Here is a 12183-nt window from a genome sequence, read left to right as displayed (position 1 = left end):
AAGCTGTCGTGGTAAGCAAGAGCCACCTAGAAAAAGAGGAGAGGGAAAAAAAACAGGAAAGAGAGAGAATAAAACGGCGTCGTCTGGAGCGTGCCCCTCCGCCAGGCTCCAGCTAAGGCCGGGCTGGCAATATCATTTTCCGTCGGCCTCTTGCTCCGACTGTGGGACCCATTTTCCTAATTACGGTGCCGTGTTGATTCCCTGCATGCTCGACACGTGTCCACCGCTTCTCCCTTCTTTCCCTGCCAGATACCAACAGTAGCTGTAATAAGCGACTGGCAGCCTCCTCCTCCAATCACAGAAATTTCCCTTCCCTTATTAATTTCTCAAATCGCACAATAATATTAACCATAATTTATTAATAATTATTTTAACTTTCTAGTAGATTTAAGATTTCTACTTAAACCATTTCTTAATTACAGTGATTATATTTTTCTTCTTTTTTCTAAATTTCCTATGCTTAAATGGAATTTCATTTTTCGCTTGAGTCACGGTGAGGAACAGTGCACAAATTATTTTTTATAAGAATTTAAAAAAAGAAGGAAAAAGAAAAGAAAAAGAAAAGAAAAGAAAAGGGTTGGGCTACCTTTCTGCAATTTTCAGAGACCTTTCAACCTTTAGGTTGTTGTTGTATGCAAGCCCTTTTTCGTTGGGGGCTGTGTGTGTGTGTGTGCGCCTCTCTTTTCTTTTGCTTCCTCTGCTATACTAAAACCCTTTTCCATATCCCATTCATTTGTTGTCGAGAAAAAGCCATGTCAGGTTTGTATAATCCCAACTTCTCATCAGCAGCTAGAGCCGTCTCTCCCAGGATTAGAAGCGCTCCAGATGTTGACAGGTACTGTATTCCCAAAAGAACAAAGAACAATTACTGTGTGTTCTTGCTCTTGATCGGGTTCTGTATTCTGGGTTCGCTTGAATTTGCGATTCTCTGCTTGGATCCTTTTGGGTCTTTTTAATTTTTCAATTTGCTCATCTGGGTATTGATTGATTTTTTTTTCTTTGGTGTTTGTAGTCAGTACTTGTCGGAATTGTTACAAGAGCATCAGAAGCTGGGACCCTTCATGCAGGTTCTTCCGATATGCAGCCGACTGTTGAATCAAGGTTAGTTTAATTTTCTCCTGCTGATCAGGGTTAATCTATGAGTTTTGGATCTGGGTTTTTATGGGTTTAATGGTTTCTTCTGCTTATTCAATTTTTTAGATGTGTGTGTGGCAGCATTATTGGGCATATGAAATGCATTTCTTTGTGCATCAAAAGTGACTTAGATCGGTGAGATTGGTTTGATTTGCATGGTCCTTGCCTGCTACTTTTTCTTCAGTACTTGACAGTCCTGCTTTCGTGCTTGCGTTGGCTACTCTTTTTTCATTTGCCCCCTTTTTCTTGTAACCACTCTGAATAGTCTGATTTTAGCTTTTGTTGTCTCCCCCCTGCAGGAGTGACAGTATGCTTTTGTATTGAAAGTAAATATAACCACCCCATTGTGCTTTAGGAAGCAGTTGAACACTTTTTTAGTTGGTTTTTTACAGTGGGAGTCAATTGGAATGTTATAAGTTTATAACCGTGGATTATGGGACTTTGAGCTTCAGTGGATCATTTGCACCGGATCAAACAATTCCCTTTGTTCCTGATTCTGCAAACTTGCTTGGGCGGCCATCGATTTACCACATTTGGAGAGGAAGAATCTGAAGCTTTATGAAAAGACCCAGATTGATTTTTAAATTCTTGTAACTTTGTAAGCTAGGTTTTATTTGATGTTGAGGGAAGGTTATGAAAGTTGAGGGAAAAGACTATACTAGTAGACTTTGAGCTAAATGGGTTTTAATTTCTACCCTGTTAGCTTGACTTTGTAATTTTTCTGCCTGTTCTAAAATATACTGGCTAACTACTATTAAAAACAGGTTAAAAGAATGATGAGGTTTATTGAAATATTATGTTGTTGTTCTCAGATGCGCTATGTATGATGAAGACATTCATTATATGGCAATGAAAATGAAGATGCTAATCTCAAATGCTGTGTTAAAACAAAAAGTATCTTTTCATGGAGTCGTTCATTGTCCTTTCATTGTAATGATTTGTCCTTCCATAGATTTTCTGTTGTCGATTTACTCCCATTTATTCTTGAGTAAAGTCGTGCTAAGTGTGACATGCCTATGCATCCATTTATCCTTGTGTACTAAAATTCTAGGTTTACTAGGAATGTGCAAGTTTGATGCTGTAGAGTAAGACATTTAAGTGCATGGTCATGTGTTTGTAGATTGTTATACCTGCACTTATTCAATTTGGTAATGAAAAATGGATTTAAAGGATATGTCATTTATTTGTTTGCAAGAATTAAGAGCTTGTGACATTTCATTTTAGCACCTTTTATTAGCTGAGGGTGAGAAGGTTTTTTTGGTGATTCTAAAGTTTGACTAGTGTTACTCCTCCAGCCAGTGTGATAATCCTGTGAACCAGGAAAGAATGGTTAGAAAAAAAAGGCTGAAAACTATCTTTCGTCTGTCTCTTTGCATGCTCTATAAGCTTAGGGGGTTGAAAATTTTCCACTAATCAATCTTCCATCTTCCATGATAAGTGTTGGCATTATGGAGAGTGCATATAGGATTCTTATATGCGAATGTGCTTTTGTTTGTGCAGAGATTTTACGGGTTTCTGGGATGTTGTCCAACCAAGGCTTTGGTGATTTTGATAGACTGCAGCACAGAAGCCCCAGTCCCATGGCTTCTTCAAACCTCATGTCAAATGTTGCTGGAACAGGGTTCAGCAGCTGGAATGGCCGTCACCAGGAGGTAAATAATTTGTATTTGTTACAAATTTACTTTGTCACACATACGCTTTCTGTTTGTGCCTGATGCCTACATGTAGCTGGGTCAAGGTAAATGAGATTGCAGGTATCAATGCTAAATGGCTTGAGGTTTTTTGTTTTCATGTATTTTGTTCCATTACTATCTTTTTTTTTCTTTGAATAGAGAGTACATACCTTTATTGGCAATTGTCTCTGTAGAATTAGGCAGACTTATTCAGATTATTTAGCTGTTTCATCATGCATCTCACATTGAAGTTGAAAACAAATTGTGATTTTTTTTAATTGTAAATTCTAAAAATATATCAAGTTATTGTTTGTGGCAGATTTCAAAATTTCAAACCATTATTGGTTTTTGCATCGAGTCCAACCAACTTTGGTAGAAATTCTCAGGATTTACTTTCATTGTATGCATGCTAAATGAGTGTGAAACATGAGTGAAGTATAATCATAAGATAATTAAACAGGGGGAAAAAACAAATTTTATTTTTCTAGTTGTTTTAATGGCCATATAAATTCAACCCCTCTGAAATATTACTATACATAATTTTCTGCTGGAAATGCTGTTCTGTTGTTTAAATGGCAACAAGTTTCTTCATGCTTCTAGTCATTGTTTAAAAAGACAGTGGCGGTCTGCATATCCATAATGGGCTGCGGTCATTTTGGAATTGGATGTTGTGTAATGCGGAAGGCATAATGGATGCCACACATTATAACTAGAAAATTTGTTGAAACTTACATATTCGCGCTTAGACTCCAAAATCTTGAATATTAAAGTCTTAATTTTTAGCAAAATTTTGAATGTGCTATGAATAACTTATGCTAAAAATGTTAAATGTTCTATTGGTTCTTTTGTTACTGAAGGGTAGAAGCTTTGTAGCTGTCAGTAATTACTAACATGTTGAATATAAATCTAAACTAAATTAAGACATCATATAATAATGTAACATAAATTATGGAACATAGTTACAAAACAACAACAAGTCTTAAGTCCCAGTAGGTGGGATTGGCTACATGAATACTCTTCCACCAATTCACCCCATCGAGAGCATTTTTCTCTACTAGATTAAGGGTTATTAAATCTTTCTTCACTATCTCATTCCAAGTTATTTTTGACCTACCCTTTCCACTTTTCATGCCAGAAAGACTTATCCTCACAACTCTATTAGGTCTGTGTTTCAAATGCCAAAACCATCTAAGCCGCACCTCCTTTATCTTGTCTTTTATTGACGCTATGCCTAAATTATTGCATATATGCTAATACCTTAATTTATCTTTAAATGTTATATCACTCATCCACTTTAGCATTCACATTTCGGGAATTTTTACTTTTTGTACATGCTGTTTCTTAGTTGCCCAACATTCTGAACCTTAAAGCATAGTCAACCTTTTAGCCGTCTTATAACAGATTCCTTTTAATTTTAAGGGTATTCCATGATCATAGAACATTTACCCATCCTACTTTAATTCTGTGTATTGCATCTTGTTCAATTTCCCCTTTTGCTTGCATAATAAATTATGGAACATAATTATAATTTATATTTCATAGCATAATCACTTGAACAAATAAACATATGAACAAAAGTTAATGGAGCAAATATTTTAGACTACTTGCCTTCAAATTTGACTTTTAATATATATATATTGCAGTTGAAGTAGGAAAATGTAGATGATGAATATAATAACCAGTGGAAAAAGAAAACTTCTAAAATATGATTTTTGGGCATGGTTTATATATCTTCAATTAGTTTGAGTTTAATTCTTTATTATAAGACAATAAATATGACGAATATAGTTATAAATTCTGCCTCAAGCTTCAAAAGTTTGAAATGTTCTTAAAAAACTCAAAGTTAGTGTAAAACAATATTTAAGCAATTCACTTCAAGTTTGGAGCACAACATCCTGTAGTGGATAGTTATGGCATGTAATGGACAATGGTGGTCATTTATGGCATTGTAGTAGAATGATGCGGATGAATGGCATGTAATGGACAATAGTGGTCATTTATGACATTGTAGCAGAATGATGTGGATGTGAATTAGGACACTGACGAGATTTTGCCCCATGGTACATCAATACAGCTATGTAGTGCCGTTACCATCAGGTTATGGTCCTGTAAATACCATGCTTCTTGTAGATGATATTTTGGGATTACCAAAATAACCTAAAATCTCTCTCTTTCTCTTTCTCTTTCTCCTTCTATTTGAGCTTGGGCAGGGTGTTATTTATTTATTTATTTTTGTAAAACTACTGAACTGAATCTATCATAAAACTGCTGTAATGGATCAGTGGAAAATTTTGGGCAAAAAATATTTCAGTGTGTTACTAGTGAATGCTTATCAGTTTATGCATAAAATTCTTGTTTTATTTTATGTTTTTTTTTGGGTTGAAAAGACCATGGAATAATTGATTACACAGAATCTCTTGGTATTCTGTTGCTCGTCATCATCTTTAAAGAACCTTCAAGAACTCAGTTTTCTAGATTATTGTTGATATGATTTATCCACTTAACATGTTCTGTGTAAAAATGGAGTAGAGTGGAGATGCCATCCTCTATAAATGAATGTAGTTAAAGTGGCCAAGCATCCCCAACGATGCGTGTTCTATTTCACAAGCACATGTGGATCCATCTCTACTAGGGCTTGTTTGAAAACCTTTTCAACTTCAAATTTGGCCCGCAATTAACCTGTTACGCCTGGCCTCTGCTCTAGTTGCTAAGACACCTCTGTCATCATATCATCACCAAAAAGGTGTAAAAATAAAATATACGGTGTGTGTGTGTGTGTGAAATTTTGCCATGATTGAGCTGCCTATGATTAAATTACATGCTTTTATTAATTGTTTCTATGCTAAAGTAATCAAAGGATAAGAAAGGACATTCCATCCGTGACAGAAAGTGATCATTTTGCCTCTACCTGCTGAGCAATGATGCTTGACTTATGCTGGATACTATATCTAATGCATTGGCATTGCTTTTGTTTTACTATTTTGGTTAATTGGTTTATGTGTATCTTTCTTCTTTTTCCTTTTTCCCTTTGTTCTTCTGAACATCATATTTTTCTTTCTTTCATCATTTGTTATGTTGGTCCAATCTATTGTGGGGAACTTGGATGGCGTTAGTAAAGCAGTGAGATAAGGGTTGAGACTGTTCAAATATTTGATCCCACCTCTTTGATTATATGTTATTAAATATGGTTGAAGTTGAAATTGTTGAATTTGGTGTGGAAGCAGTTCCTTGAGACTGTAGATATATTTGAATACCCCTCACAAGCTGTAAGGGTGAGCACTGAGATGAACCATTGACACGGATGTTCTGGATACCTGGACAAGATATGCATTTAAGTGAACACCTTTGATTTGTGGTTGCCGTGATAGGTGTTCCGGGAGGCCTTAACTTGCCATGAGGCCTCTTCATTAGTAAAAGAAAAAAACTAAAAAAGGATCCTTTACAGGTTCTCCATTGAACAGCAAAGCAGTTCCTTTTTTTCCCTTTTCCCCAGGCATTCATATTTGTTTTCTTGCATCATATATTGTGTTGGGATTGGGTAATGGAGAGAGTGCAGGGGGTAACATTGTGTTGATTTAAGCTTGCTTCTCCTCTCTTCATTTATATTATCTTTCTTTTCTTTCGATTTTAGTGCAGGTTGTTAGTAGGCTGGGAATGCTAATGAGGGATTTCTTTGTCAGGGTTGTTTTTTTGGGTGCTGGGGTGGGGGGTGGGGAAGAGAGATCATTTTATTAGCTAGGAGAAGGTTTATGTTGTGATATGGATGGGATAAATACTAAACACGGCGGATTAAATACAACAAGTAAATGAAACACAACCAAAAAATGATAAATAACAAAAACAACAAGAAGATTTACGTGGTTCAGCAAAACCTACATCCACGGAAGCAATGACACACAAATTTCACTATGGAAATCTCAAAGTACACAGTACACTTCTCAAAATGATCACTCACACTCAATACACGCCCAAAATGACATATATAACAGTGTTTCGGTGGTTTCCCTCCAATTACCCAACCACCCCAACGTTCAAATTCAAAATTCAAAATTCAAAATTCAAAATTCAAAAAACTACTCATAGCCCAGGCGCACTCCTTGACGGGTACAGGGGATCTTCGACGATTCAGAGAAGGACACTCGTCGATAAGAACAGGGCATTCATCGACAAGCCCATTTTTCTGCTCTCGGTATCTCCAGAACTCTGAGATTTTTATGCTCTCGGGATCTACTCGTCGACGAGTCCCTGCTGTATTGCCCCTTTATGTTTTTCTCCCTTCTTTGTTTATAAAATCCAAAGTATAAGAGTCACACCATAAACAACAGTTTATAGACCTAAGATTAAAGGGTGTTGGGTTTTGGAAGTCTGATGTCAAAAAACATTGCCTTGATGGGTAAATAGCTTTGACACTTTCCTTTAGGATCCAAGCCCATTTGGCATATGCTGATCCAAAGTAAATTTGGAGTCCTTTCAATTGGTTGGTATACCATACATGGGATTGATGTGACTAAATGGGAGCTTTCTGAAATTCTTAGATTTATTGCCTTTACAGTACTTGAGTAATATTATATCTTGGTAATGGGGAGAATTTTATTTTGGGAGGGATCATTGGATAGGATGCTTCTTTTTCTGTTAGTTTATGCTTGTTTCATCTTTCTGATTGCTGTGACGCCTCTGGTTCAACTTTTCTTGGCTTTGACGAGAGTTCTTAGAGCTTCTTCTTTTTTATGAGAAATTTGAATAAGAGAGAGATGAGCTATCTTGTACATTTGTTATATCCTAGATTCAGCTCACCCCTCTCAAAATTTGGATGAAGGGTTTGAAATCTTGGATGCTTCAAGAGTTTCCCTGCAATGTTAACGTGTTTCAATAGTGTTGATCACTTCCCTTCGTACTTGTTTGGGAAGCTAATATCCCTTGTGAAATCCAGGTTTTACTTGGTCTGTGGTTCTTAATTGGATTCACTCTAATGTTTTGTTGCTGATAAGAAGGTCCAATTAAGGTCCGTATCTCGGAGGCTGTGTGTGTGTCCGTTGTTCCCAGATTGCAAGACCAATGCTCATTTTCTTTCACTATGCTTTCCCTTGGAATATGTGGCATAGATTGTTTGTATTCATGATGAGAATTGGGTGTGCCCTTGTTTGGATTTTTCTTGAAAAATTTGTGGCTTTTGGTCAGCTTTAGGAGAGGAAGCTTCTTTGGAAATGAGCTTTATTGCTGATTATGTGCTGTTTTTGGCTGGAGCATAATGCTGGGTCTTTAAAGAGCAGAAGAATTCCCCTGATTTGGTCTGGAGTAGAATCATTTTTCTTTGGTGTCCTTCATTTGGTTCGGTGGGCTTCAAGGAATTTCACTCATAGATATGCAAAGAGATTGGAGGGCTTAGATTCATTAATATATTGTTTTGTTCACTGCATTTTCTCTTGTTTTCGGAGGGACATCGTGCCTTTTTTGTAGTATCTTAAAAAAATTAGTTGGTGTCATACACTGTTTGGAACTTGGATAATTCTTCAAAATACGCAGTGTTGAATCATTAGGATAAATTTTGGACCATGGCAACTTTCTGATCCCACCTCTTAGATTTGTGCATGATTAGAAATTGTTTAATGTTGAGACTATTGAAATTTGCATGGAAGCAGTTCCTTGAGAGTTGGAGTGAAACTTTAATGTTTGGTGCTTAGTGGCCGTGTGGAGATCCTGTCTTGGAGGAAGGAAGAAGGTGGACTAATGAATAGCACCAATTTCATTAGGGGATGAAATTTTAGACCAACTCGAAGATGTTGCCCGTAAAAAGTTTTGCAAGTAAAAGATAAAAGCTAGAGTTTAAGTTTTCAGGATGCACCAATCTCCATTGTGGTTCAATATGGTTTATCTATTAATGTGTGTCTATTTAGCAATAGAATGCTGCAATTATATTTGATTAAATATTTGTTTTATGCAGTTGTCAGTTTGGGTAGGTGGATAGAATTGTTTGATGAAATTCCTGGGATCATGTCAATATTCCAGAATGGGGTTGTTTCATTATCTTTTCCTCCCTATTTTGTCTTCATTGGAGTTGCTCAGAAATCCAGCATTCATTTCCAAACTCTTATGTGACTGTGTAAGGTCATATAGCTTTTTTCAACCCCCAAAAAAATGATGACGAGGAGAACAAGTGCTTATTGAAAAGGAACTTTGGTCGGTGAAAGAGAAGAAGTTTTTTACATGTTCTTGACAATCCGCTGGATCAGACCTTGTGGTTTAAGACCCTCAGTGTGCATGCTGGCACACTGCGTGCTGGATAGTAATGATGTTATATTATGATGGAAGGAATAAGCTTTAGGCAGGAAGTAGGAACAAAATATTGGATTTTGTTCTCATTTTCTCTTTTGTCAAACCAGCTCTTTTTCCCCAGAATTTCCTCATGCTTAAAGTTAGTTGATGTTCTGACACACTAATATCTTTGCTTTTAAGTTTGTAATTAATGCTACAGCCTGCAGTTTAAAAGTATATGAATACTTGATTTGTGTGGCAATTTGTAGGTTCCAAGTTATGTATTCGAAGGAAACATAAGAATATATGCATTATAGATCATCTGATCTATTGAATAACTCTTCATGAACATTGGAGTTAATGATGTTGCAGTGAGAGTTTGCTTTGCCTTTTCAATTTGCGTGTGCACGCCCCGAATGGAGAGGGCATGATGGGGGTAGGGAGATGATGGCTTTCTTCTTCTTGTAGAACTTGTGTTGATATGCTTGTCTGTATATTGCATCGCTTAGTTGCTGTTTTTGATTGTGTAATTTTTCCAATTAAGACATTAAAGTTCCCAATTTCAGTTGTTTGAAAAATACTGTTCCATTGTACTTTTTCTATATCCATTGTTGTTGCAATTGCTACATAAGTGTTGTCCTTCATCTGTTGCTCATATATATTAAATCCTTATAGTCAGTTGGCACTTTTCACCAATGGCTTCCTTTTTTCTGCACTCCATTTATGTTGCATTAAAATTCTGAGCACCATCTGATGGAGCACAACCCTTTGTTTCATTACAGAGATCGAGTGGATCGCATGGAATGACAATGGACTGGCAAGGTGCCCCTGCAAGTCCCAGCTCATATACTGTGAAGAGGATTTTGCGCTTAGAAATTCCTGTAGATACTTATCCAAATGTAAGTTTGTGCAGATTCTTACTGCAACATTACAAATTTGATAAATAATGCTCTTCATGAATTTTGTTATAAAACAGAATACTCTTGTAAATAACAGCATTGTAGTACTTGTACTGAGTTACTCTTTATGGATTTTAGTTCAATTTTGTCGGGCGACTTCTGGGCCCTAGAGGCAATTCCCTGAAACGTGTGGAAGCTTCTACAGGCTGTCGTGTATACATTAGAGGAAAAGGGTCAATAAAAGACCCAGACAAGGTAAGTACGACAAGAGAATGAGCAATGCAAAACCAAATGATTGTTATTTTTGAGTTAATCCACAAATCAAGCTTTTTCCTCGCTCCATATTCAACTTTGCTAGTTGTTTGTACTAATGTATTCGTGGTGTTTTTCATTCTCAAGGAAGAGAAGCTAAGGGGAAGACCAGGCTATGAGCACCTGAATGAGCCACTTCACATCTTGATTGAGGCTGATTTACCTGCCAATGTTGTTGACTTAAGGCTGAGACAAGCGCAAGAAATTATTGAAGAATTGCTCAAACCTGTGGTATTTATTTTCGACTTATTTTTCTTCCTTTTTCGGTAAACTCTACATCATTTTATAATTTGCACTAAGATGCCACTCAAAAGATGAGAGTAGGTCTTTCCGTGCTCCAGTTCTAAATCTCAAGTCTTAGCTCCTTGTTCTTATTTCATTTTTTAGATATGATAAGCAAGAATGCACTTATTTGGTAGAACATGTGGATGATAAACTGGCAGGGTTGTGTTTGGGGCTAAACTGCGGGGAAATCAGTTTCCCTCCTCAAAAGAATCTTGCCTCAAGGTGTTTGAAAAGAAGCTTTGAAGGAGAATGAATTGTAATTGAACTTTCTATTAGGCTGATCATACCGTGTTCAGATCCCGTTAGTTAATATTGCTGTTGGAGTAGTAGTAGTTTCTTTGAGCAGGCAGGGTACATCTGTGTTCAGGAAGGGCTATTTTGGAGCTTGGAAGACGACTTTGAGATGGAGATACAAAAATAAATGATATATTTTTCTTGCCTCTTGCCTTATGAGAATTTTCTACCTTAGGTTGTATAAATAATTTAACAACAATTCAAATATTTGTTCTTGATGTTGCTTGTGGTCAGCTTCCTAGAGGTCACCGTTAACCAGTTGACACATTTCAGCGCCATTTGGTCCATTAGATATCAAGACCATCTGAGTCGAACATTAATTGGTCCCTGCATGTGCATTTCAGTCTTGAATTCGATCTGATGTTATCATGTGTATAAATATACATATATATATTTTTTATTTATAAAATGTACGTCTTCCATGTGCAGGATGAGTCACAGGATTATGTTAAGAGACAACAGTTGCGCGAACTAGCTTTGCTAAATTCAAATTTCCGAGAAGAGAGTCCCGGGCCAAGTGGTAGTGTTTCTCCTTTTAATTCTAGTGGAATGAAACGTGCAAAAACGGGACGTTAAGAACCTGTAATCCATATTCATCCATCTGAAAAGGTTTCTGCAGGTATTCATACCTGAATTTACCTTTACACAGCTCAATTCAATGCAGCTACAATTCAGTGCACCTCAGAAGAGTAGGCTAACAGTTTTTGCTGGTGAGCTTCTGGTGTTTTTCTTCCTTCTTATTTTTGTCTTGTTTTGTTCCCTTTTTCTAATGACAGAAAACCGAAAAAAAAAAAGAGGGAAAAAGAAAAAAAAAAAAAACTGAAAAAGGTATTCTATAGTTGTCTCGAGTTTAGCTTGTTGATGCGGGTTTCTTCTTCTTGTAGACTTCGATACATTCATTGGATTTATTCTTGTGTTAGTAATTTCCAAGGGTGTGGAATACATATATTATATTGATGGTGCAAGCATTACCCATTAAGCCAATACATAGAATGGTGTATGTTGTGATCTCTACTTTCACAATATTACTGACTCTTCTTCCCTAGCACTTCTCTCAAAATGAACTTGGCGTGCTTGTTGGAGGAAATGAGTCAAGGGTGTTACGAAGAATCACAACAAAATTAGAAAATGAAAAAAAAAAAAAAAAAAAGGAAGAGAAAAACAATGCACAGAATACAAGATCTACAAGGTTTGATAATATGCCTATGTCCTTGGAGTTAGATCAAGTTATGGATCCTACCATTCAGCAATAAGTATAAGTAGAATGCTGCAATCCCCTCCCTCCCTCTCTCTCTCTCTCTCTCTCTCTCTCTGTTTGGCTAGTGCAGGATCCT

The 12183-nt window shown here is 36.6% G+C and overlaps 1 protein-coding gene and 1 long non-coding RNA gene across 2 annotated transcripts; both read left to right on the top strand.

The window, feature by feature from the left end:
- The first annotated feature begins 286 nt into the window (after nucleotides 1–286).
- On the top strand, nucleotides 287–11814 carry LOC131159332 (KH domain-containing protein At3g08620-like). The gene is made up of 7 exons (XM_058114175.1): nucleotides 287–835; nucleotides 1013–1101; nucleotides 2635–2786; nucleotides 9842–9958; nucleotides 10097–10213; nucleotides 10358–10501; nucleotides 11279–11814. The coding sequence occupies exons 1-7, from the start codon at nucleotides 633–635 to the stop codon at nucleotides 11423–11425; spliced, it is 969 nt and encodes a 322-aa protein (XP_057970158.1). The 5' UTR covers nucleotides 287–632; the 3' UTR covers nucleotides 11426–11814.
- Nucleotides 1112–1926, top strand: LOC131159333 (uncharacterized). The gene is made up of 2 exons (XR_009137785.1): nucleotides 1112–1269; nucleotides 1434–1926. It is a non-coding gene; the product is annotated as an uncharacterized LOC131159333 (long non-coding RNA).
- Nucleotides 11815–12183: the final 369 nt, after the last annotated feature.

This window comes from Malania oleifera, chromosome 7 (assembly GCF_029873635.1).
Source record: "Malania oleifera isolate guangnan ecotype guangnan chromosome 7, ASM2987363v1, whole genome shotgun sequence".
Taxonomy (NCBI): Eukaryota; Viridiplantae; Streptophyta; class Magnoliopsida; order Santalales; family Ximeniaceae; genus Malania; species Malania oleifera.
Note: the sequence above shows the minus strand (reverse complement) of the source record. Positions and strands in the feature narration are given on the sequence as shown.

Excerpts from the sequence above, each read along its gene's own strand:
- LOC131159332 (XM_058114175.1), top strand. The coding sequence starts at position 633 with ATGCAAGCCCTTTTTCGTTGGGGGCTGTGTGTGTGTGTGTGCGCCTCT. Across the intron at positions 836-1,012 it reads AGCGCTCCAGATGTTGACAG|TCAGTACTTGTCGGAATTGT; the intron begins GTACTGTATTCC and ends TGGTGTTTGTAG. Across the intron at positions 1,102-2,634 it reads CAGCCGACTGTTGAATCAAG|AGATTTTACGGGTTTCTGGG; the intron begins GTTAGTTTAATT and ends TTGTTTGTGCAG.